At 48.7% G+C, this 26,658-nt stretch overlaps 1 protein-coding gene and 1 long non-coding RNA gene across 2 annotated transcripts; one reads left to right on the plus strand and one right to left on the minus strand.

The window, feature by feature from the left end:
* The first annotated feature begins 3,522 nt into the window (after positions 1 to 3,522).
* LOC130127790 (uncharacterized) lies at positions 3,523 to 10,886 on the plus strand. Its single transcript, XR_008811851.1, has 3 exons — positions 3,523 to 3,770; positions 4,299 to 4,444; positions 10,825 to 10,886. It is a non-coding gene; the product is annotated as an uncharacterized LOC130127790 (long non-coding RNA).
* Positions 4,770 to 26,115, minus strand: bsk146 (brain specific kinase 146). Its single transcript, XM_056297511.1, has 6 exons — positions 25,918 to 26,115; positions 8,211 to 8,490; positions 7,897 to 8,099; positions 7,458 to 7,649; positions 5,174 to 5,513; positions 4,770 to 5,080 (listed from the first exon to the last, which is right to left on the minus strand). The coding sequence occupies exons 2-6, from the start codon at positions 8,380 to 8,382 to the stop codon at positions 4,770 to 4,772; spliced, it is 1,218 nt and encodes a 405-aa protein (XP_056153486.1). The 5' UTR covers positions 8,383 to 8,490; positions 25,918 to 26,115.
* Positions 26,116 to 26,658: the final 543 nt, after the last annotated feature.

The raw sequence follows: 26,658 nt of genomic DNA on the forward strand, positions 1-26,658 counted from the left end.
AACAAGAATTCAGGTTTTATTGTTATCTAAATCTGAGTTTACAGGAAGACGGTTGTATTGTAAAGACAGAACCTGACATGAGTTCTAGCGCTGTGATTTTGTTTTGTTTTTTAACTACTCACTAAAACCCCCACTGGGATTGTGGCGCTTCAGAACATGTCACCGGACGAGAAAAGACACAGGACGCGGCTTGCAGCACATTACATCATGGTGGCGTTGAGGGGACAGCGGTAGCCGGCGCAGGTGACGGAGGAACTGGAGGGGAGGGAGACCTGCACATCCGTCTTTCTCTCATTCCAATATGGTGCGACTGTCATGCCCAGGTTACTTTATTTCTCCCAGCTCACATGTCCTCCCCTACAACAGTGGCTGCTCACCCAAGGTGGTGGAAAACCACCTTACGTCTAGTCTTGAGAAGGTTCAAAGAGTAGTTAGTGTTGGTTAAAGGTCAGGGGTCAGGTGGACAACTTTCAAAGGTGCAATCGGTAAAATGTTGACTTTGCGGCAGCAAAAAAGAAGACCATCATGATCAGGTGGGTCAGAAAGAGTTGCTTGATTTATACTAATTGCAAAACGACAGCTTTGCCCAGTACTGCCTTCAAAAGCTGCAGTCTAGGCCGCGACCTTTAGTTTGGCCAACAATCCAGTAGAGGGCGCTACGCCTTTTCTCAAGCCAGTGTGCTGCCACAAAACTAAGGGTTCCTGCACACTTAAACATTTTCCACTGTGGGGGAGCTCGCTTTGCAGCACAACTCTGACGAAAATCAAAAAGCCTTATCCTGAAAAAAAAGTCAGAAAGTAGAATAAACAGGTGTCGTTTCCAACGTGGAGACTGTTCAGCCATGAAAACCGATGGCCATGCTACTGTTGGACAGGTAAGCAGCAGCAGTGTCATTAAATATGAAGCCAAATGTGATTTTTTTTTTTTAAATATCTCTTTTTCTTGACATTTCTGTGGGACCTCTGTGTTAGGTAGCTTGTGAAAGTGTGAGATATTATTAGCAGTAGTTGTGTCATTTTGCCCAAGGGGACAAGTCTGGGGAACAGAAACCTTTGTTGAGAGGAAGCTAAATTTACCAACATTGCGATTCCTTCTGGTTGTCGAAAGCGGCGGGGGGGGGGCTACTGACTGTTCCTTTAAAGCAGTGGTTCTCAACCTTTTTGGGATCCTGGACCCCCTGCGTATTTTTGATCTACCCTGAGGACCCCTCCACCTGATCTTGGGGGAGGGGGGTTGCAATTGGATAGAAACAGTAGAAACTGCATTTTAAATTGCATTATAGCATTTATTCACTCTTTGGGGCAAAAATAAGAACTTTCAGTTGTAACTTAGATATAGTTAACAAAACAGAATTCTTATGCAGTAACTTTCAGATATATGTAACAAAACAGAATATGTATTGAGTAACTTTCAGATATATGTAACAACAGAATTCTTATGCAGTAACTTTTAACAATGCAAACGGGAGCGAGATCTCTTATTAAAATACAATAAATTACACTTGTGAAACAGATGTAATTAGAGAAAAAAGTCCTGTTACCCTTTATAGTTTAGGTGGATAAAGGTCTCAGTCATATTTGAGTAAAATAATCCTATTTCTATAAATGTCGTAGGATCTTTTTTTTAAAGATATTTTATTTTCACGGACCCCTTGCAATTACACCACGGACCGCTAGGGGTCCGCGGACCCCAGGTTGAGAAACACTGCTTTAAAGTATCCAGTAGAATGCCACTACATGATAAACATGCCATGGAGATCTTCGCTTCTTCCACACAACGTGGATGGGACTTCTCCCCGAACCCCCCCCCCCCCCCAGCTGAATCTGGATGGCATGAACGGGGCCTTTGGAAAACCCTGCTCGGGGGGATTACGTAGTTTTCCGGGATCGATGTTGGCAACTACTTGTGAGCAATGATGGCCTGCGGAGTCAAAACACTATTACAGTGTTCGTATCGGGGCCGGCCATTGTTTGGAGTCGGCGCACTGGCGATGACGTCAGATTGTCACAAGATGTAATCTGCATAGGAGCTCGCTGATGTGAGGGCTTGTTTGTCACAGGGAGAACTCGGGGCTTCTGACCGATGCCCGATTTGGGGTTTTCTGAAAGACAGTAGACGGTCTTTTGGATAGGATGACCCAGATTATTTAACAGATCGAAGCAGATTAATGTTTAATTAAAGCTCCTGACTTTTCCGGGCTTTTGCTTAAAACTACAATATCTGAGGTATGGAGTGCTACGGCTTGTGACAGAAACAGTGAACAGATTTTTTTTTAATTATTTCACAATAGAGCTTTATCACATACAAATTCATGCAGATTATGTCTTGAAATTTCAATGCATGAAATGCCCATTCTGACACGTTCCAACGCCCCCCCCCCACACTATTTCAGTTCCCTTTATGATCCGTCAAAGAACATAATCTTATTTTTCCAAAATCAAAAAACATCTCTGCATGTCATTCTACTTTGCCAACAGAAGGCTTTTTTTGGGGGGGGGGTCCTCTTAAAGAGGACTTAAAGATGACAGGAGACTTTAAATTCCCTACCAGTCAGTTTCATGCTCAGCTCATAACATTTCTTTGTCCCGAGATGGATACACAACATTAATAGCGTACAAACACAATACACTGAATAAAAAGTAATTATTGTTCCGATTTATAGCCCTAGGTTGTCCCAAGAGATCACAACAGCGATATTCACTCTCGGGACACAATGCAAGAAATTGTGCTACAGCAAAATTTCACATCACAATATTTTCACACACACACACACCCCTCCCTCTCTCTTTGTAAAGCCTGTTCAAATATTCACGAAGGTATGTTTGAGCTACTCATCATGCAGTTTCTTTAAAATGTGACGGTGCATCCTCGCCGAACATTTTTCAGGTCGAATTGACAAAAACGCTAACCAGCGTTGTTCTGTTTTGGTTTCGTTTTCCTGACAAAAACTTCTGTTAGCTCTCGTCGAAGAAGACAGAAAAGCTCGGAGTGAGTAGAAAATACTCCATTTTTTTTTAACTGTGAAGCATGTGATTTGAGGCGGACAACTGGGAGGACGTGACGGACAGGGAGGAAGTGACGTACATCATGAGCGTCGTCCTATCGGAATTCGGAAAGGTTGGCGCCAGATCCAACGGGGTGTAGGCACGGAAGTAGGCGTGATTGGTTGTTGGTCAAGGTTTAAACGCTTTGAAATTTCCGTCGTTAGCAAGCGTTAACGTTAGCTATCGTTACAGTGCGATCTGGCAATGTTAAGGTCAGTTGTAAGCTAGCTAGCTAAATGTGTCAGTGCGCGTCGTTTGTTTCAAATCGGCGCGCTTCGAGGTTCCGCGCTGTCTGTTGGCCGACGCAACAGCCAATCGCGTCTACTTCCGTGCCTACACCCCGTTGGCTCTAGCGTCAACCATCCGGAAGGGCTCGGCGAGCCCGGGTAGCGTAGCGGTCTATTCCGTTGCCTTACCAACACGGGGGTCGGCGGTTCGAATCCCCCGTGTTCCCTCCGGCTTGGTCGGGCGTCGCAACAGACACAATTGGCCGTCTGCGGGTGGGAAGCCGGATGTGTGAGGAGTAGGGGCAAGAAGAAGAAAAAAAGGGAGAGGCTCGGCGACATCTTGGTTCGCCGCCAACGGCGGGAAAATAATCCCACTCGCGCTGCGCAAAACAAACGATTCCCCTTCCGCCATCTGCCGGCCTCGAGCGCTCCAGCTGTGATACGTACATCCGTTCAGTATTTACAGCAGCAAAGCGAACACGGAAGTTGCACAAACAGGTGGGTTTGGCACAGACGTGCCCTAAATCAAGCCTCGTTGTCGAGTTAAATAAGTCGAACAGAAAACAGCTATTTTACAAAACCAATAGAAAAAATAGAGTCTGGCGTTTTTTTATATAAGATTCAAATAAACAAGAAAGATCTGAACTCAGAAAGGAAGGTCGTTGCGCTAAATCATCTTTTTCGATTCATACTTACAACGCACAGTGGTACACACACAAACACTCACTTTCACATTTTGTAATACGTTAAACATCAAACCCATCGGCTGCTTATTTTTTTGTCTGACAAGGTATTTCCATGAACTCCAAAAATACAAATCAATAGAACCTCTCTTTGCCCCCTTGTTTGTTTGTTTTTTGTTTGTTTTTTCTTTCAAAAATGATAGCTTGCCCCATCCTGTAATGACCTTACAGAATTCTTCCAGTTTCAGTTTTTTTTAATTATTATTTATTTATTTTTGTATTTTTTTGTATTTTTTTTGCTTAAAATATTGCTTTAGGAAATACATTTTGGTCTTCTTTTCAGGTGTTATGTAGTGCTGGGAGTCTTTTTCCTCAACGTTTTTGCCTTCGTCCCTGTATTGCGGAGAGCGCCGAGACAGTTCACCAAACTGAACGGGACGGCCCTGTTTCCATAGAGACCGACCTGGCTGGGAAACCTCCTGCCGCCATGTAAGAAATTTGACCAAAAGCTCGGCTAAAGACGGTCATGATCAGGAATGTGTGTTTTCTAGTTCTACTTAGCGATATACACAAAGGACATCTGTTGTGTTGTGTTGACGGTTTGTGTAACGGTCTTCCGTTTCTCCGCCATTCTTTTTCCAAGCTTTGTGTTACAGGATCGTGTGTTCGCATATTCACTCTTTGTATGTATCGTGTGTGTGTGTGTGTGTGTGTGTGTGTGTGTGTGTGTGTGTTTGCGCATGCATGCTCGTTGACCTGATGGACTGACCAGGGTGATGATGGCCTGATGGGTATATAAAGGTGCGCGTCTCCCTCACACACAGATCTCTATGGGGGTGGTCACCAGCATGCGGCCCCCCGGGGAGTTGTTTTCCCTGGGCACGCGTTCATAGCTGTTGGTGGAGGACACCGAGCTGGTGGTGGAGACGGACACGAAGTGGTGGCCCCCGCCGCCGGGCTCCACGACCCCGGCCTTGGTAGGCCCCACGCTCCCCCGCTCCACTGCCATTGGCGACAGAGGCGAGGATGGGGATAGAGTCTGCTGCTTCATCCTTTCCACCAGCAGCTCATCCTCCTCCTCGCCAGACGAGGAGGAGGAGATGGTGCCGGTGGTGCCGTCCGGGTCTCCCCGGACCCCTCCTCCTCCCCTCTCCCTCTCTCGCTCCCTCTCCCTCTCGCCACCAGCCCCTGCCACGTTGCCGTTGTTGTTGTTCTCGCTGTCAAGCATCCAGCAGTGGCTGAAGTATCCGAACACCTCCTTGACGGAGCAGCGGCGCTCCTGCTCCACGGAGAGCAGCCGGCGGAACATGCGCAGGGCCTGCTCGGTGAAGCGGCGCCACTGCGATGGCACCACGCTCGTCCGCCGCTTCTGCCAGCGGACAAACTCTTGGTAGAAGGCATCGGAGGGCAGCGCCTTCTCCCAGGGGAAGTTGCCCGTCAGCATGCAGAAGAGGAGCACGCCGAAGGCCCACACGTCCGTGCTGTAGTCCACGCAGAAGCCCTCATTGCGTGACATGTCGCACAGCTCCGGGGCGGTGTAAGGGATGGTGCCGCTCACCTGGAGTGGGGAACGGGGGCGGGAGGGGACAGCAAAATGAAAATGTTGGATTGGTATAATGGTCTGCTTTACTTTGCAGGCTTTACATAAAGATGTTCCTCCCGTAAGGAAACATGCCGCGTCTGTACCAGTAAAATCATTTTTGAACTTTATTAAACTCAAGCCCATATTAACATGGTGCAGAGTACAAAACCATAATGTTACTGTAACACATTGGCACAATGGTATACGACACAAATGGAATTGAACATAAATCATTTGAAAACAGCCAAAACATTTTTCAAGAAGGTACCTAGTTTACATTACATTACAGTCATTTAGCCAACACTTTTATCAAAAGCGACTCACAATAAGTACATTTAATGTATCAGGAGATCTACTAGTCATCAGAGGTCATAAGTGCATCTAAACAAGCATCTAAGAGCAAAACCAGTGCTAAAGTAAAAGTGCAAGAAAGAGATTTAAAAAAAAAATTTAATGAGTGAATACAATAAGTGCTGAGAGCAAGTAACGGGGTAGTAGTTCTTAAAGAGGTGAGTTTTCAACCTGCGCCGAAAGATGGGCAGCGACTCCGCTGTCCTGACATCAGTGGGGAGTTCATTCCACCGCTGTGGGGCCAGGACAGAAAAGAGCCATGACCGGGTCGATCGGCAGCAGGGGCCTCTGAGCGACGGGGCAACCAGGCGTCCCGAGGCAGCAGAGCGAAGTGGTCGGGCGGGAGTGTAGGGCTTGACCATGGCCTGGAGATAGGAAGGAGACCTTTCACTGCCCTGTAGGCTAGCACCAGAGTCTTAAACTGGATGCGAGCAGCTACTGGGAGCCAGTGTAGGGACATGAGAAGGGGAGTTGTGTGGGAAAACTTAGGGCGGTTGAACACCAGACGAGCTGCAGCTTTCTGAACAAGCTCCAGAGGTCTGGTGGCCGACGCCGGGGCGCCAGCAAGGAGGGCGTTGTCGTCGTCCAGCCAGGAGATGACTTATGACCTTTGACTTATCAGACTGTAATAACAATGAGTTTAATATAGATGATTGCTAGCTTGAACGCAGCTCACTATTGTTAAAGATGACTCGTGTCTTAAGCAATCTACCTGCCAAATACTAAAAGTGTCATAGTAGTGTATTCTATTTTTGAGTTTTTAAAAGAAACTAAACAATTGGTGTCAGATGATTTAATAATTTTTCAATTTTTTACCAAAATAAGTATATGATGTTTTCACATGAAACCCAGCATTATCGGTTAGACATTACTCTATAAGCAATGTGGTGTTATGGGCAGTATGTCTTTATGCATGCCCAATAATCCAGGTAAGAAAATCAAAGAAAGGTGACTCAGTTCATCTGGACACAACGTTTATTGACAGAAACGTTTCATCCTTCATCTAAGTTTCAATCTCAACTGACTGCAGGTATCCCCACCCTTATAAACAATACAGTGGCATAACGACCGGTTTCATTGACAAATAGGCGTGACCATTAACTAGCGTTTCAACGGCCATGTGTACTATTCACAGAGGATTTGGGAATGACTGCAATCACAGCATTATAAAATGGCAACAGATGTACTCTTAGCCCCCCCCCCCGGCCCGGTTCAGTGATGGTCGTTTCCTCTTCACATAGGTGGCCTCTTTCCCTGTTCAAACCAGCGCTCCTCCCTATTTGATAGGGAGGAACATCTGTCGCCATCTTACAGTGCTGTGATTGCAACTATTCCCCCGTCCTCTGTGGATAGTACACATGTGCATATGAAACTGATAGTTGGTTTCAGTTTTATTAATCAACTGTATTGTTTATAAGGGTGGGGATTCCAGTCAGTTGAGACTGAAGAAGTCACTTAGATGAGTGATGAAACGTTTCTGTCAATAAACGTTGCGTCCAGATGGGCTGATTCAACTTTCTATGATATGGGCATTATAGTTGCATTATAGTTTTGAGATGAGCAGTTTACCCTTTTGACCGGTGAGCCTGCTCGGCGGGTCATGCCAAAGTCGGAGAGCTTGACCTTGCGGCACTCTCTGTCAAAAATAAGGATGTTTTCTGGCTTGATGTCCCGGTGGACAAGCTTCTTGCAGTGTAGGTAGTCCAAAGCTATGGCTACCTGGTGCACACAGCGCTTTGCTACTGCCTCGGGAAGACCAACCTAAAGGTTATTAGGAGTATAAGAGAGAGAGAGAGAGAGAGAGAGAGAGAGAACGATCAAGATAGGGATAATGTTGTATTCGTGTGCTGATAGAAAAACATGCACGGTATTTGGTAGTGGCTGAAAATCAAATGCATTATTCTCTCAATCAGCTTCAATTGAACATTTCATAACATTATGTGATTTTCATTAACACTATATGATGAGGAATAATTGTGGGTAGCGATAACCGGAATAAGGTGACTACCTGCGGGGGAATGATGTCGAAGAGGTCGCCCGCCAGAGCATACTCCTGTGCAAACACGTAATAGTCGTCTGTCTCAAAGGCGATGCCAAACATGTTGATAATGAAGGGGCACGGTGACAGGTAGAGAGAGATGCTATACTCCCTTAGAAAAGACTTCAGCTTGGTGGTCTTCTTCTTCAGGAATTTCAGTGCCATTTTTGTACCTGTTATGTGAGATCGAAGGAGTATGGGCAAAGTTTGAACATGTTTACAGTGAGGGGGCATGTATGAATATACGCCATATATAGCACATGCATACATACATTGTCCCTCACCTCTGATCTTGTGGACGACCAGATCCACCTTCCCGTAGGTGCCCTTACCCAGCTCCCTGATGACCTCATAGTACTTGTTGACCTCTAAACTCTCAAGGTTCTGAGCAGCGATCAGCTGCAGCTCGTCCAGTATGTCCATGTTGGCACGTGACACCAGTGGAGAGGAACTCATGTTGGGAAGCAGTGGAGGGGGTGCTGGTTCAGGGGATGGACCGAGGTGGAGACCAAGGGTTGACTGACAGTCGGGCAGGACAAGAGAAGCAGCTAACAGCTGGTGTCACTGCAGAAAAGAGAAGAAAAAAAATCCAGAAATTAAAAATATGTTTGATGTATATGCTGTATTAAGGTTTCATTGGGTTTAGTACAGCAGTCAGAAGATTGCAGCTTGCCATGAGCCTTCTCAAATAATACTTCCTTCTCATTGACCAAAGCCTGTATAGTGTGCAAGGTATGTGTTGAATTGGGTCTAGTGGCCCATATATGATTGAAATACACCAATCAGCCAAAATATTAAAACCACTGACAAGTAAATTAATAACATTGAGTAATTCATTACAATGGCACCTGTCAAGGGGCGAGACATATTAGGCAGCAAGTGAACAGTCAGTTCTTGAAATTGATGTGTTGGAAGCAGGAAAAATTGGCAAGTGTAAGGATCTGAGCGACTTCGACATGAGCCAAATTGTGATGGCTAGATGTTACATCCCCGAGTGGGTCAGAGCATCTCCAAAATGGCAGGTCTTGTGGGGTTTTTCCAGTATGCAGTGGTCAGTACCTGCAAAAGTAGTCCAGGGAAGGACAACCAGTTAACTGGCGACAGGGTCATGGGCGCCCAAGGCTCACTGATCCCTGTGGGGAGCGAAGGCTAGGAAGTCTGATCCGATCCTACAGAACAGCTGCTGTAGCTCAGATTGCTGAAAAAGTTAATGCTGGCTATGATAGATAGATGTCAGGATACACAGTGCGTTGCTGCTTGTGAGCAGAAGGATTGCCAAGACCATCCTCCTGCTTGACCCTGAACTCCAAGGCCGCTTGGGCCGAAGTGGTGGTCAGAAACTGCAAGAAGAGCTGTCCGGTTGATTTCACCTCCAGCTCTCAACCCATCAAATAACTTCGGAGCTCTGTCTGTAGATGTTCTGGTCCACCCAGTGGATAAATCCATGGCTGCTGCCTACGTAGGCTATCCCACTGCTGGTGCAACTGCTGCTTGAGCCCTGCCTGCGGCTGTCCGTACTCTGTCCAGTCTCACCCTCGCTGCTTTGGGCTGCGCTGTGGACGCTACTCCGGGGCCTTTGGCTGTCACTACAGATGTCCCACCTATGGCCACTGCTCCTCCTGAGCTTCAGCCCACCAACCGGTACAGCATCCTGGACGAATGGGACTGGACTGACACGAGACCTCCATCTTACCTTGCAGCCACTGCCTCGATGTGTGCCGGTGGCACTGTCCGGCTGCTCGGTCAATCTCTCCGGCCAGTGATCGAAGCTGGCTGTCACTTCCTCAGAACCAGCTGGCAGATACGTTGCTCCCCGGGCTGTGAACACATCGTTCCACCGCAAGCCCCCACTGCACACTCCTACATCCCTGATCATCAGTGAGTCCGTCCTAAGACATATTAAATAAAAAATGCCAGTGATCCATTGCAGGTGCTAAAATTGTAGACATTATGCCGCAGATCCCGTGTCTTCTCAGCAAACACCCATATGTTCATAATGTTATTATCCATGTTGGCACAAACAACATCATCAAGCAGCAGTCTGACGTTTTAAAACAGTATTTTAACAAATTAAAAAACTGGAAAGTCTGCCTTCATCTCAGGCCCTATTCTCACATTGGGCTGAGGTATTGGATGTTTTAGTTGGCTGTTCTCTCTTCACACATGGCTGCAGTCAGTCTGTCCATCACACAATTTTATTGATAATCTTAATCTTTTCTGGGAACAAGCTCCCTTTTTCAGCAGACATGGTATCCGCACAGCTTCCATGGCACTAGTGCACTTTCAGCAAATATTTTTTCATGCAGTTACTATAGCCTCACATCACTGACTGACCACTATTCACTCCAAAACAGCTCTGGGCTACACACCGGTTACTGATTGCTCTTCTTCATCCCCAGCGACCTCTTCACCTCATGTTTTGTACCACTGGCTTCCCCTGCAGCCCAAATAATTCTTGTGACAATCCAGAGAGCCTCTCTATCACCAGTTATAATCAATAGGCCATACAAATGCTATAGTGCAATATGCAAAACCTATTTAAATCTGGTTAGGCTCACTTTTATAACTTCGCTCCTGAACACTGGTGATGTTAAAGTCCCCTTTGTCAAATTTGGTTCGTTAAATGTTAGGTCCCTCTCTAGTAAGACATTTGTATTAAACGACTTCTTTTGTCCCAGAAATTAGATTTTTTTTTCTTAAATTTTGGAGCCCCCCCCCCCGCCCCAAATGTTAGCTATTTTATCCCCCCTAGGCTTAGTGGCCATGGTGGTGGCCTATCTGTGGTTTTTCAAAACATTTTTAAATGCCCTCTTCTTACTTTTAAAACAATTTAACAGCTTTGAGACTCTCATGTTCTTATCCGCTGCACTAATCCTGTATGTTGTATTGTCCCAGCAGCAGCATTGACCACATCGAACACATTGTCCCAGCTGATCTAGGCCAATAACAGTTTGTCTACCGGGCAAATAGATCGACTGAGGACGCCATCTGTGTGGGGTCTAAATACAGACCTCTCTCACCTGGAAAGACCCAACACCAACGTCAGGATGCTCTTTGCTGATTATAGCTCGGCGTCTAACACCGTCATACCAAACAAGCTAGTCGACAAACTCCACAAACTAGGACTAACTCCCTCCATATGCAATTGGATACTGCACTTCCTCATCCACTGCCCCCAGACTGTAACACTTGGAAAGCACACATCCTCCACCCTCATCCTGAGCACAAGCATCCCCCAGGGTTGTGTGCTGAGCCCCCCTCCTTTATGCACTGTTCACATATGACTGCCAACCCATCCACAACTCAAACACTATTGTTAGGTTTTCGGATAATACAACAGTAATTGGGCTCATATCGGACAACGACGAAGCGGCATACAAGCAAGAGGTGAAGAACCTAATAGCGTGGTGTGCTAAAACAACCTGGTCTTAAACACCAAAAAGACCAAGGACACTATCATGGACATTCAGACCTCCAAAAAGATCACACAGTCCTGTCCACATCAACACAGAGGCTGTGGAGTGAGTCCCCAGCTCCAGGTTCCTGGGAGTCACCATCACAGAGGGCCTCCCATGGGCTGACAACGCCTCAGCAGTGGTGAGTAAGGCACAACAACGCCATAATTTTCTGGGGAGGCTAAGGAGAGCCAATCTCCCCCAAAAACTGCTTTATCAAGTTTTATACATGCTCCATCGAGAGCATCCTAACAAACTACATGACAGCCTGGTATAGCAACTGCACCAAAGCTGACAAAAAAAACTCCTGCCAGCATGTTGTGGAAACAGCACAGGACATTGTTGGCATTGAGCTGCCTTCACTAGAACATCTTCACAGCACCCGCTGTGTGAGGAGGGCTAAAAACATCATAAATGATATTGCACACCCTGGACACCATCTGTTTCAGCCCCTCCCATCAGGTAGACACTTCAGATCAATCTGCACACACACAAAGAGACTGAAAAACCACTTCTTTCCAAAAGCTGTGGCACTAATGAACTCAGACATCTTTTCAGTCCAACGAGACTGATGTGCTGCCAACATTGGGCACGTGCAATATTTGCATATATATTTACTTACATGTCACTTTAAGCCACTTCATATCTGTCCACTGCACCTTTACTGCATTTTTGCTGATGATGTTTTTGCACCTTGTAAGGTGTATTTTATCATTAACTGTATTGTATTTTATACCTTTATACTGCTTATATTTTGCATTTACTTTGTCTAGACTCTGTACTTTGTACTGCTGATATTTCATATTATCTCTTCTATGCACGCACCATTTTGAGGTTGACACAACTGCAATTTCGTTGTGCTTAGGACAATGACAATAAAGCTCTTCTTGATTCTTGATTCTTCTTGATTGTCATTTACCGTCCACCAAAACTGAACAGTAACTTTTTATCTGAGTTCTCTGATTTTTTTTTTATTGCTGCTGCGATTTTCAAGTATGAAGTAATTATGGTTGGTGATTTTAATTTTCATGTAGATGATGCAACAGATGCCCCAGCAAGGGATTTTATTAGTGTAACTGAGTATTTTCATTTTTTTACAACATATAAAGAATCCCACCCTTATCCGTGGCCATACCCATGACCTAGTTTTTATCTTGGGCATGACACTTAGCTCTCTAAAATTGGATGATTTTATCTCTGACCATAAATGTTTTATGTTAGATACTTGTATACATCAAGCCATTTTAACCCAGAAGCACACTGTAGAATGTCTTCATGCATGCTCAATAATCCAGGTAAGAAAATCAAAGAAGGCTGAATCAGTTCATCTGGATACAACATTTACTGACACACTGTAGAATGTCGCCTAACAGTCACTCAATAGATATTTTCTTCTACTTGTTCTGTGTTGGATCAAGGTGGGTCCTCATTTTCACATACTGATGACATGGTTAATAATTTTTAATAACATATGAGCATCTGCTCTAGAAGCTACCACCCCCTCTCAAGACCAAATCGCTTTCTAACACCAATTCATCTTCCTAGATAAATGACATCCATTCTGTGAAAAGAGAATGTAGACAAGCAGAGCATAGGTGGAAAACCACACAACACGACTGCATGTCCACTATACTCAAATGAAAGGCTTGAGGATCTTGCTGCATAAAAAAATTAAAGTTGCACGAATTGCTTATTTCAATAATCTCATCACCACAAACAAACACCATCCTAGGTTTCATTTTAAATCTATTGACCGCCTCTTAAAAAACTCAGCTTCCAGCATGCCCCCACCTTTGGTGCAGGATTGTGAAAAAATATCCTTTTTTGTGAACAAATTCAATGGAATAAGAGAATCTATCGTGTCCCACAGCACACCTAGCCCCCATACTGAGCCACCTCACACCTCTCCAGTCTTACTAGATCAATTTTCTCCCATCTCCCTCGGGGATATGGTTGATACTGTTCCCCACACTTGCTCTTCCGTGTGTCCTGTTGAGAATGTACCTCTCAAATTACTTAAATAACAACAATTAGCGTTATTGGACCATCTCTGCTTGCTATTATGAACCAGTCCCTTTCATCAGGCTATGTTCCTGAATCCTTTAATGTGGCCACAGTTCAACCCCTTCTAACAAAATCGCACTTAAATCCTAGCATACCAATGAATTGTAGACCAATTTCTATATCTAAGATTTAGGAGAATTGGGTCTGCAAGCAACTTCTGGGGCTGGTTGAAGAAAATGACAGATTTGATAAATACCAATCAGGCTTGCGTCAGAAGCACAGCACCGAGATACCTTTGCTAAGGGTCACGAATGATATTCTCATGCAGCTTCACCATGGTGAAATTGCTATTTTATTTCTTCTAGATTTGTCTGCGGCCTTTGACACTATTGAGCACACCATTTTAATTGATCAGCAAGAAAAATTGGTTTAATATCTGGTGTTGCACTGAACTGGGTGTCCTCTTATTTATCCAACTGGAAGTTTTTTGTATCCGCTGATGACAAGGTATCCACTTGTGTTCCTTTGGCTGTGGGGTGCCTCAGGGATCAATTCTTGGGCCCATTTTATTTTCATTATATATGCTCCCCTTAGGACACTTGATCCGTCAGTTTAGTTGTGATTTTATCATTGCTACGCTGATGATGCACAGCTCTACTTTTCCATTAGGCCTGGTGACCTCTCACATTTAACTACCCTGCACAAGTGTCTGGCCGAGATTAGTAACCGGATGTCTCAAAATTTTCTTCAATTAAATCACAGTAAAACTGAAGTTCTGGTTTTCACCGCAGATCATGTCTCTTCTTGTATCTTCCAACACAGTGATTCATTGGCCACTAAACAAAAATCTTTTTCCAAAAACCTAGGAGTCATTTTTGACTACCAGCTGAAATTCGATAAATTTGTCAAGGCAGTTAATCAGTCCTACTTTCTCCTGAGGAATATGGCAAAAATATTCCATTGTTATCTTTAGTGCAGTTGGAAATGGTCGTCCATGTTTTTGTGCCCTCCCACTTAGACTACTGTAATGTCTTTTACTCCTGCCTAAGCCAAGACGCTGTTACCCAGTTACAGTTAATCCAAAACTCTGCAGCAAGGCTCCGCACTAAGACCTCATATCGCTCACATCAACCAGGTTCTGATGTCACTACACTGGCTTCCAATTAAATTTAGGATTCAATTCAAGATCTTCATCATCTATAAGGCTTTCTTGCTCCAGAGTATATTAGTGAACGACTAATACCGTATACCTTTGCTAGGCCCTCAGGTCCTCTGAATGAGGCCTGCTAGTTGTACCTCACTCAACATTGAAAACACGAGGGGACCATGCATTTGCTGTCCTTGGTCCCAGGCTGTGGAACAGTCTCCCCCTGGGAGTCAGGTCAGCAGACTCTCATGGGTGTTTTAAGTCACAGCTGAAGACCCATCTTTTTCTAAGTCTTTTTGTGTTTGAGTCAAGTACACTATTTTGATTTTAGATGCTTCTAACTATTCTTATTGTGCTGTTGTAATGTCAAGTCAAGTCTGTTGTAATGTTTGTATCGTGCTCATCTTTGTTCTTTTAACCTTTTATCCCTTTTGTAAAGCACTTTGTTACCTAGATTTTGAAAGGTGATATATAAATGAAATTTTACTTACTTACTCTTTCAGCAGGATAATGCGCCCTGTCACACTGCAAAAATTGTTAAGGAATGGTTTGAGGAACATGGCGAAGAGTTTAAGGTGTTGCCTTGGCCTCCAAATTCCCCAAATCTCATTGTGATCGAGCATCTGTGGGATGTGCTGGGGGAAAAAAAATCTGATCCATGGAGGCCCCACCTCAGAACTTACAGGACTTAAAGGATCTGCTGCTAATGTCTTGGTGCCAGATACCAGAGGACACCTTCAGAGGTCTTGCGGAGTCCATGCCTCGATGGGTCAGAGCTGTTTTTGGTGGCACGAAGGGGACCTACACAATATTAGACAGGTGGTTTTAATGTTTTGGCTAATTGGGGCGAGTCTATCATACTGTAGACATGCGGGCGGAAACACAAAAAATGGACGCAATATGTAGGTACACATTTAGTGTACATGTAATGGAAGGAGGGATGGATTGAATTCCTCTCATCTTCAAGGTCAGCATGCTCTTGGTGTTCCTATCTAAAGTGCGGAGTCTGCTCTGCTGGCCTGTAATATGATAGTTGTTGAAAATGCTAACTGTCGCCGATGAAAGCTGAAGGAAATGCAAGTAGGTTGAGGGGAACGCCGGGGCTGAGCTGAGTCGCACACACGCAAACACACAATCGGCAAATAACCGGCCCCGAGCAAATCCAATTCCTGCTGCAGTGTGATTATTCTTAGCCATTGGTCTTTTTTTTCCCCCTTTCCCCTCGGTGCAGAGAGACCTGCCAAGTCCTGACCTGTGCCTCACTGTATAGATCTGCACATGTGTGGAGGAGAGAAAAAAATATGGACACACACACACACACACACACATGGACTCATCGGTCGTTACGTAACTTAAAAATGCTGGGCAGCAAGCGTTCCCCATCCGGAAGCAGAGGTTTATGAATATGCCATTCTGCCAAGCTCAAAATTAAAACAAACAAACAAAAACAACACAAAAAAAACCCTCCTGACTTCCCACAAGTCCTCTTTTGTTTGTCGGCTGGCAACAAGGACAGCTTGTTCCTGCTCTCCGCTTTCACACGCTACACGACCCGCTCAGCTGATATGAACTACTGAAGGTGAAATAGACTCAAAATATTAACAAAAAGGTCCGCTGGGGGGGAGGGGGGGGGTCCGGGTCCCATCATCAAGGTCATCATCATCATCATCAGCGATGGCACCACACACACACACACAGACACACACACTTGTGAAGTGCATGTCATCCTTCTCCGTGGGCCCACTGTGACACAGCGGCAGGGTGGTGTTGTGTTGTGTTGTGTTGTTGTTGTTGTGTTGTGTTGTGTTGTTGTTGTTGTGTGTGTGGAGCCGATAGGAAGAGCCGCTGACACCGGCAGGGGGGGAGAAATGAGTCAGCTTAGGTGATGAATTTCCAGTGGAGGTGTAGAGAGAGAGAGAGACATACATAGAGACATCATATAGTTTCTTTGTCTCTCTCTGTCTCGCTGTCTCTCACTCTCTCTGTCCATCTCTCCCCCCCCTCACTCTCTGTCTCTCACTCTCTCTGTCCATCTCTCCCTGTCTCTCTCTGTCTGTCTGTCTGTCTGTCTGTCTGTCTGTCTGTCTCTCTCTCTCTCTCTCTCTCTCTCTCTCTCTCTCTCTCTCTCTCTCTCTCTCTCTCTCTTCTATCCATCTCTCCCTCCCTGTCTCTCTCTGTCTCTCTCTGTCTCTCCCTCCCCGTCTCTCTCTCACTCTCTCCATCTCTCTGTCTCGCTCTGTCTCTCTATCCATTCCTCCCTCCCTGGCTCTCCGTCTGTCTGTCTGTCTGTCTGTCTGTCTGTCTGTCTGTCTGTCTCTCTCTCTCTCTTTCTATCCATCTCTCCCTCCCTGTCTCTCCCCATTTCTCTCTCACTCTCTCCATCTCTCTGTCTCGCTCTGTCTCTCTATCCATTCCTCCCTCCCTGGCTCTCCGTCTGTCTGTCTGTCTGTCTGTCTGTCTGTCTGTCTGTCTGTCTGTCTGTCTGTCTGTCTGTCTGTCTGTCTGTCTGTCTGTCTCTCACACTCTCCATCTCTCTGTCTCACTCTCGCTCTCTCTCTCTCTCTGTCTCTCTATCCATCTCTCCCTCCCTGGCTCTCTGTCTGCCTGTCTGTCTCTCTCTCCATCTCTCCCTCCCTGTCTCTCTCTCAAAAAAACAACAACGCTCAGCCTCGGAGACTCATGCGCTCCAACATGTGCACACGTCCACAGCAGCCAGGAGCCGTGCAGCCTGCCTGTGGTGCTGCGCTCTGCAGGAGTTGTACACAGAGGGCCGTTTGTAACCTGTCGAAGGCCAGGACGGCTTACATGGCAAGGCAGGATGCTGCCACGCTCGGCTATCCGTGTCCGTCTCCCCCCACCCGCCCACCCACCTACACACACACACACACACACACACACACACACACACCCGCCCACCTACACACACACACACCCGCCCACCTACACACACACACACCCGCCCACCTACACACACACACACCCGCCCACCTACACACACACACACCCGCCCACCTACACACACACACACCCACCCGCCCACCTACACACACACACACCCGCCCACCTACACACACACACACCCGCCCACCTACACACACACACACCCGCCCACCTACACACACACACACACACACACACACACACACACACCCGCCCACCTACACACACACACACCCGCCCACCTACACACACACACACCCGCCCACCTACACACACACACACACACACCCGCCCACCTACACACACACACACCCGCCCACCTACACACACACACACCCGCCCACCTACACACACACACACACACACACACACACACACACACACACACACACACCTGCCCACCTACATACACACAAACACACACACACACCTACACACACACACACACATTGTGCGGTAGGGCTGCATGATTACGGCTAAATGGATAATCCCATTCATGTTGGGTCGGCCTCCTATATCCCGATCACAGTTATTAATCACTTAATCGTGAAGTTAATTATTGCTAAGTGGATTGTTGGTGTTGAGGAATGTAGTTATCTAACTGCCCTTTTCCCCGTCTCATATCAGCAGCTCCACCGGTAGGTGAGCCTTCTAGAGGAAATGAAAATGAGAGGTTACAGAGTTGCCTGTGTGTGTGTGTGTGTGTGTGTGTGTGTGTGTGTGTGCGTGTGCGTGTGCGTGTGTGTGTGTTACGTGAGTGTGTGTAGGCACGCGCGCGCGCGAATGAGGCGAGATTGGTCGTGACACCACAGTGTTATCTTCAGCTTGACCTCGATACACGGTCCAAAACATTGTGGCTAATCCACAAAACCTCGTCCGTTCTTGGCGGAGGAATTTTATCGAACAGTCGCCGGGGGGGCAGCTGTACGGTGGTGGCCGGGGGGCAGCTGTGTGGTGGTGGCCGGGGGGGGGCAGCTGTACGGTGGTGGCCGGGGGGCAGCTGTGTGGTGGTGGCCGGGGGGGGGGGGGGCAGCTGTACGGTGGTGGCCAGGGGGCAGCTGTACGGTGGTGGCCGGGGGGCAGCTGTACGGTGGTGGCCGGGGGGGGGCAGCTGTACGGTGGTGGCCAGGGGGCAGCTGTACGGTGGTGGCCGGGGGGCAGCTGTACGGTGGTGGCCGGGGGGCAGCTGTACGGCGGTGGCCAGTGGGCAGCTGTGCGGTGGGGGCCGGGGGGCAGCTGTACGGTGGTGGCCGGGGGGGGGCAGCTGTGCAGTGGTGGCCGGGGGGCAGCTGTGCGGTGGCAGCTGTGCGGTGGTGGCCGGGGGGCAGCTGTGCGGTGGCAGCTGTGCGGTGGTGGCCGGGGGGCAGCTGTGCGGTGGCAGCTGTGCGGTGGTGGTCGGGGGGCAGCGACTGATAAGCCCCACAGTCACGTTCTCTCCTGTGCGCGCGCGCACCACAAAGAGAGTGGCAGTATCGGTGTTTCTGCAGAGGAGGTGCTGGACTTATCTGTGGGTGAGTCATCAGGTCACAGGAAGTGAGGCGTCGACACATTCCCTCCCTAATTGTACTTGGCCAATTACGCTACTCTTCACATCCGGCTTCCCACCCGCAGACACGGCCAGTTGTGTTTGTAGAGCCGCCCGGCCAAGGTGGAGGTAACACGGGGATTCGAACTGCCGACCCCCGTGTTGGTAGGCAACGGAATAGACCGCTACGCTACCCGGACGCCCCCAGCCCACCAGACATTACAATCTATGTGTCTGTGCCTGTGACGTCATATGAGCTCTCAATGTCGGATAAAAAGTAAAATCATCTTTAAAAAAAAGAACATAAAGTAAAACCACTTAGGCGTCTGGGTGGTGTGGCGGTCTATTCCGTTGCCTACCAGGATCGCCGGTTCGAATCCCCGTGTTACCTCCGGCTTGGTCGGGCGTCCCTACAACCCCATCGGCCGTGTGTGCGGGTGGGAAGCCGGGTGTGAGTAATAGTGGGGTAATTGGCCAAGTACAAATGGGGAGAAAAATGGAAGAAGAAGAAAAAAAAAAGTAAAATCACCTTTATACCCTCTCAATAGACAAACAAAGGGGGTGAAATTCTTGGAACGCACCTTAGCAGTCTCAAGACATCTGAAATGACCGGCAGAAATGGGAAGTGTGTCCTATCCTATGACGTCGGTTTGATATCTTCTTCATGCGCTGAGCATGAAGAAGAAGAAGAAGGAGAGGCTACAATGTTACAGCGGATGTGTAATATGATGGAAAGAACCAAACGAACCAAAAAACAACAAAAAATTAACCACATCCCTTTCAACGCCCCCGCCACACCCCCACTCCCACCTCCACCTCCACCTTCACCTCCACCCCCAGAACCATACACCCCTCCCCCAGTCAGTCTCTGACGCTCGGTAACGTCGGGGTCCGATCACCCCCGAGCGAACACAGGGAGCGGTGGCTGCGACTGACCAGATCTGCTTACGCAACCAGCGGGGCGAAGCCGACCTGCTGACACGTCTCAGGATGCTGAGGTAATAACAACTGCCCCCCCCCCCAGCTGAGTCCTAAACTGAAAAAAATAGATCAAAACGTGTCGTGTGTGTCCTGAAATAACCAGAGCAAACGTAGGAGCTGCAGGTGGCCTTCCTTCTGATTTGCAAGAGACAAGACCCCCACACGGCGCCAGGCCATGTTAAGGACGCTCTGAGGGGGTTTAAATGGCCGTCTGTGAGGTTATCTGTTTTTCTAATCCGCCATATGAATAACAAAAAGGAGTCGCAGCCATCCAAATGCTCCTCGCCGCGTAGCGCCGGCCTTTCTCCACACGCCAAGGCTGGCAGATCCCTGGCGTGTTAACACACACACACACACACACACGCACACACACACCTATTATGTGCGCGCGCGAGCGCGTTGTGCTTCTGTTGATACTGCTTACTGGAATCCACTTGGAGTACGCGTTTCGCACATGCGCGGTACATCGGCGTTACGTATTTCCGGGCAAAATGGCGACATACGTGCAAGAAGAAGAGCTGCTTTGTTTTCTGTATTTAGCACAGTTGTAGAAAAAAAGAAAAGAAAAAAGCGGAAAGCAAGGGAATGGTGTGTGCGGCCGCTCAATCGCAAGTCCGCGCGGACGGAAAAAAATTGGAGGTGCGCAGATGTCCTACGCGCACACCCTCTGATGACGACATTTACGGCACGCGGACCCTCGTGGACCTCACGTACTCGCGGACGCGGAAAGTATAACTTCCGCGTGAGACTGTGCTGGTGAAGGAGGTGGCAGAAACACAGAATACAAAGAAAAAAGTAGTAGTTATACTGGAGAGAATCAGGGGGCGGCCGGGACCCGAACCCACTGCGCTCACCAGTCCGACCCGTTAGCCAGCGAGTCTAGTCGTCCGTGGTCGTTATGGTATCTTTGTATTGCGATTGTCTGTGACACACATGAGACCAGCTGATGCAATTAAGATTCAAAACCAAAAATCCACCATAGTTACCACCAAATCAGTTCATGGTATTTTCCAGAAAGGTCAGTATAGTGTAACGTGCATGAATAAGTAGACATGTTGGTCCTTGACTAACGGGTCGGACCCTGTAGTCGACTGGTTAACGTTGTCGCTTGCGGAATGGGAGACACGGGTTCGCGTCCCTGCTGTGGCGGTTCCCGGACTGCCCCCCGAATTCGCTACACTATATAGCTCATCTGCATCTACAGTGGTTTTACATGCAAGCAACACTGCACTGTAGAGCCTCCAGATCCCAGTCAAAATCCCCCCCCCCCGTGTTTAGAAACGACTGCTGAATCCTGTCAGTCGGCTCGCCCGCTGAAGGAAACCACCCTTTGCTCTCATAGCGGGGGGCGGCGACTTTTGGGCTCACGACAGGACTTCACATCCGGTCTCTGTGGTACGAATGACAGGACAGCTGAGAAACATGAATATGTATCGCTAATAGTCTCACTGCTTTCTGTCCCTTTCAGTTTCCCTTCTATTTAAATTATACAGCCTCACAGAACGTTGATCCAAAGAATATAATTTTTCATTTGGCATCCTATTCCTAGACATTATACTGCAATACGTTTTCCCTGGCAGCTCCATACTCAGCATCCTTCTCCCAGTATACCCAGCATCTCTCCTCCACACATGTCCAAGCCATCTCAATCTGGCCTCTCTTGCTTTGTCTCCAAACCGTCCAACCTGAGCTGTCCCTCTAAAATACTCTTGCATCAGAAACATCGAGATTTTAACATATCTGTGATTGGAAGACACGTAAAATGCCAACATTTTATTCTGGTGCGGTCGGGTCAATACTGGTTGCTCTGGGAATCAACTATTGCCGGCGATGGGTTTAAATCATTTGAAAGCCCGGTGCGTTTCACACGCGAGGGGTGTGACGACGCGCCGGTATTTGAGAACGGGTTGTTATTTGAGGCGCGCACTTTGTGGAGGAAAACAATACAGACACAACTGGCCGTGTCTGTGGGTGGGAAGCCGAATGTGGGTATGTGTCCTGGTCGCTGCACTGGTGCCTCCTCTGGTCGGTCGGGGAACCTGTTCGGGGGGGGGACTGGGGGGAATGACGTGATCCTCCCACGCGCTACGTCCCCCTCACTGTCAGGTGAAAAGAAACGTCTGGCGACTCCGCATGTGTCGGAGGAGGCATGTGGTAGTCTGCAGCCCTCCCCGGATCGGCACAAGGGGTGGGGCAGCGACCGGTGTGGCTCGGAAGAGTGGGGTAGTTGGCCAAGTACAATTGGGTAGAAAAAGTGTGTGTGTGTGTGTGTGTGGGGGGGGCGACGACGTAATTTGCGCTCAGCAACAACGCCACAACAAGTCGATCAAAGACACGTCATTGTATCATTGCCCAATAAGAGCAGAAAGACGGACCACGCCTCTCAGAGCTGAGTTTCCATCCGGGCAGCAGAGTAAATAGATAAAGGCCCCGCCCCCCGGAAGTGTTGCCTAGATGAGTGACGATCCAGCGCCACGGATTCAAACGACGGCGGGTCGGTTCACAGGGCATTTCAAACAGGATATGAATAATGTGCCTTTGCACTCAGCAAGGTAAGCTTATTTGGTTTAAAACGAGGTTTTGTTCTTTTTACTGTAATGTTTCACGGATTTAGCCTCCTCATACCCGATGCCTTGGCGCCGCCCATGTGATAAACGCTTTAACCAGTCCAGCCTTAAGCCTCCTACAGACTGTGAGAGTTTAGCAATCCTATAAGTTTATTGCAAGCCACACTGTGCGATGTGGATCTAATAAACTTGGGTACGACATCAAGTCTGATGACCCAGGGGTGGGTAATCTTACCCAGAGAGGGCCGGTGTGGCTGAAAGGTTTTGGTTCCAACCAAGCAGTTACACACCTGATCCCACTAATCAACGGTAGAGTCCTTGCCGAGGAACTTGATTAGGAGACACAGGTGTGTAACTGCTTGGTTGGAACAAAAACCTTCACCCTCACCGGCCCTTTCTGGGTAAGATCGCCCACCCCCGACTGTAAACTGTACGACAACGCCTACTGAATCGCAGGCTACGGCGGAAGTCCATAAAAACGTCATCAGCGCGCGTAATCAATATGCGCCGCTGGTAGAGCAACATGGCGCCAAGCAGAAATCGAGGCTTTTCAATAGTCGCCGCATTCGCGTGTTTGTAAAAATTATCTAGTAGGGTCCTAGGGTAGAGGCTAGTTCCCGTCGATGCAGAGAACGGTTAACTGGGCATGCGCAAGTACTCGTCGCCTCCGTTGTTTGGGTAGGTTAGGGTTGGGTTAGGGTTAAAATTAGCTAATCAGACGCAGGGTAGGGGCGAGTCTTCCTAGAATCCTAGCGCCTGGGTGCTACGCAGGGCGTGTGGAGGCGTGGTAGAGGCATTTCGCGCATGCTCAGTTGACCGTTCTCTGCATCGATGGGAACTAGCCCCTACCAGCCTCCTAGTGTTTTGCTGAATCCATCGCATTTGGGTCACAGACGCTAACAGTCTGTTTGTTTGTGTTTAGCGGCAGCAAAGATTGCGCGCCGCGTTGGATCAGTGCGTCATTACGCGCTGCATTTCTATTGGTTGGTTAGTAGACGTAGGTCGTAGCAGCAGCCACGTTGTGAGATGGTCGTCCTACATTTCTGACGCTGTCAAGACTTTTGTCCCTGGTTATCTTCGGTCGCAAGACCACAATAACGACCGTCTTTCAACCCGTCTCACAGTGCGACGTAGGACCACCGTTACGTAGCCTCGACCAAAGACATCGCCACGTTTAGTCGTCTTTCGTCTGAGACGGCCCACGGCGTCTCCCCTATTGTAGACAAATAGTGTGACAGGACGAAACATAGAGACAGAGACGCATTTGCCGCCTTTGAAAGCCACACTGGCAGGGCGTCCGGGTGGCGTAGCGGTCTATTCCGTCGCCTACCAACACGGGGATCGCCAGTTCGAATCCCCGTCGGGCGTCCCTGCAGACACAGTTGGCCGCGTCTGTGGGTGGGAAGCCGGATGTGGGTATGTGTCCTGGTCGCTGCACTAGCGCCTCTTCTGGTCGGGGGGGGGAATAGCGTGATCCTCCCACGCGCTACGTCCCCCTGGTGAAACTCCTCACTGTCAGGTGAAAAGAAGCGGCTGGTGACTCCACATGTATGGGAGGAGGCATGTGGTAGTTTGCAGCCCTCCCCGGATCAGCAGAGGGGGTGGAGCAGCGGCCGGGACGGCTCGGAAGAGTGGGGTAATTGGCCGGGTACAATGGGGAGAAAAGGGGGGGAAATCCGAAAAAAGAAAGCCATACAGGTATTGAATTTGGATTTGATTAGGACAAGACTGACCCAGAGCAAAGACAGGTCCAACAGTCAGTCAACCCTTCCTACTTGTGATATGTGACTCATCCGGCTCGGGTGTGTGTGTGTGTGTGTGTGTGTGTGTGTGTGTGTGTGTGTGTGGAGAGGGACATACATATACGTGCACAATCGCGCATGCAAATTTGTTATGCCCCCTTTGGTCAGCTGCGCTGTCTTACCACACGCGCGCGCACACGCACGCACGCTGCTCGACCCTGCCTCAGAATGTGTAAAGAAATAAAAGACATTGGGGGACAGTGTAGAATCTGGCAGGTTGAACCCCCTTGGCAAGGTTGTTCACGCCTCCAGCCCTTCTGTCAAGCACTCGAACTGCTCTTGTGTGGCACTCTGGGGATGCTGACAGCGCCGCATCTTGTTTTTGGTACCAATATGTTGTTTAGATAAAGAGGACAGATGACTATGAGCAGATGACACACGATGACTAGACCTTTTCATTCCATCGGCCGATAAAGGTTCGCCTCTCTTGTTTGGGGTTTTTTTTTTTTGTTGCTTTCTTTCAGGCAAACTTTTCCGTTCTCTCTCTCTCTCTCTCTCTCTCTCTCTCTCTCTCTCTCTGTTGTATTTAGTTGCAAGGCAAACCCAATAGAGGTTTTCATTATGCATGCTGAGTGACCAAAATGACTTGAAGGAGGAAAACGCAAGAGAGACATAACATAGACGCAAGACCATACCGTCCTCCATCGCGTGGCGAATTCAAGGGGCAGCCGGGACGCGAACCCGGGTCTCCCGCACCACGGGCGACTACGTTAACCGGTCGACCAAAGGGTCCGACTAGTCGACTGTTTAACGTAGTCGGACCCTTTAGTCGACTGGTTAACCCGGATCTCCCGCACCACGGGCGACTACGCTAACCAGTCGACTGGTTAACGTAGTCGCCCGTGGTGCGGGAGATCCGGGTTCGCGTCCCGGCTGCGGCGGTTCCCGGCTGCCCCCTGAATTTGCAACAATTACTACTCAGCAGCAAACCCGTCCAATCTGGTTAATCACTCTGCAAGCTATGTTACTTTGAAACCCACCTGCTGTAACGGAGACAGACACCCCCCCCCCCGTCTCTCTGGGTCTCTCTGTCCTCAGATCCTCCCTGACTGGGTTGACTCTGATGAAAAATCAATGTCACTTGGTGTAATGGAGCCCAGATCAGTGCTCCAGACACCTGGCCGACACTGGGATAGCCCCCCCATCCCTGACTGTCTCCAAAATACAGACCACCGGACCACTGAGGACAGTTAACAGCAATGAGGAAAACCCACATGGGGTTTGCGTGTGTTTAGAGAAAGGGGGGGGGGGCAAGAGGGGATTGTTAAATGATCAATCTCGTCAATTCTAGAAACGGACATTTGATGTCTGCAACATGGTAATTAGCGGAGGGCACTGGTCGTCAGATATGAGTGACAGTGGCGCCGCCGAGGAGCAACAACAACACGCATTTGGTGGCGGAGTGTCTACCCAGTCATGCGTCGGACAAAAGAAAAACGCATCCGAACGACATCGAGTGACAATTGCTGCCGCACGCAGATGCTGAGCCCCGCTGGGTTCGGCGATGCTGCAGTGCAACGCGCACGTCCGCGATCCGGGTCGCAGATACCGGTCCCGTTAGTCCACTCACCATTCAGGCTCCGGTGCCCATTCGAGGGCTTATGAAGCGCCGTTAGCCCGGTCAGGCCGGGCAGGTGCAGCGAGAGATGGATGGATGGACGGACGGACGGACGGATGGCTGACGTGGGCTCATACTAGGCCGGATCGGCGCGATACGACGCACCCGCTTCCGTTCACGTCCTATTCCTTATGCGGCGCCATCGAAAGGGCAGTCCCTGCTCAGCGGACCTCCGGCACTCCGCAGACTCTCCCCTCTCCCTCTATTGTCTCCGCATCGCTCCGTCCTCGCTGAGGATGAGGAGGTGGTGGTGGGGGGGGGGGTGTTGGAGAGACGGAGCGAACACCTCCCCACCCCCCCTTTTTTTTTTTACAGACGTCAGCCAATGGGAGCGCTGCACCGCCAGGAGCCGCCAGCTCCTTCTCTGTCTCCGTACAGATTTAGACTCGATCCATCTGCCCGGAGTCCGGTACATACACACACATATATATACCTACACGTACACATGCATGTATACCCCCCCACACCCCCACCCCCCGTTTTCAATCGACGCGGCGGCCAAATAAAATCGCGAGAACCAGAAGCGCCGCGTGCTGGAGGAGTTTGTCTCGGGTTCGGCTCACATCAGCGCGAGACGATGGACGGTAGTAAGATGGGTTTGCAGGAGGGTAAAAGGAGGGTAAGAGTGACGGTGAAAGGCTGGCTGGGGTTGCAGGATAATGCTGTAAATCCACACCAGCCTTTACAGGTTGC

The sequence above is a fragment of the Lampris incognitus genome, chromosome 17 (assembly GCF_029633865.1).
Source record: "Lampris incognitus isolate fLamInc1 chromosome 17, fLamInc1.hap2, whole genome shotgun sequence".
NCBI lineage: Eukaryota > Metazoa > Chordata > Actinopteri > Lampriformes > Lampridae > Lampris > Lampris incognitus.

What these genes read in the sequence shown, in the direction of transcription:
- bsk146 (XM_056297511.1), bottom strand. Translation starts at nt 8,382, where the DNA reads ATGAGTTCCTCTCCACTGGTGTCACGTGCCAACATGGACATACTGGAC. An exon ending in GGTCGTCCACAAGATCAGAG is followed by an intron (nt 8,100 to 8,210) that starts GTGAGGGACAAT and finishes CTCACATAACAG; the next exon opens with GTACAAAAATGGCACTGAAA. An exon ending in TCGACATCATTCCCCCGCAG is followed by an intron (nt 7,650 to 7,896) that starts GTAGTCACCTTA and finishes AATAACCTTTAG; the next exon opens with GTTGGTCTTCCCGAGGCAGT.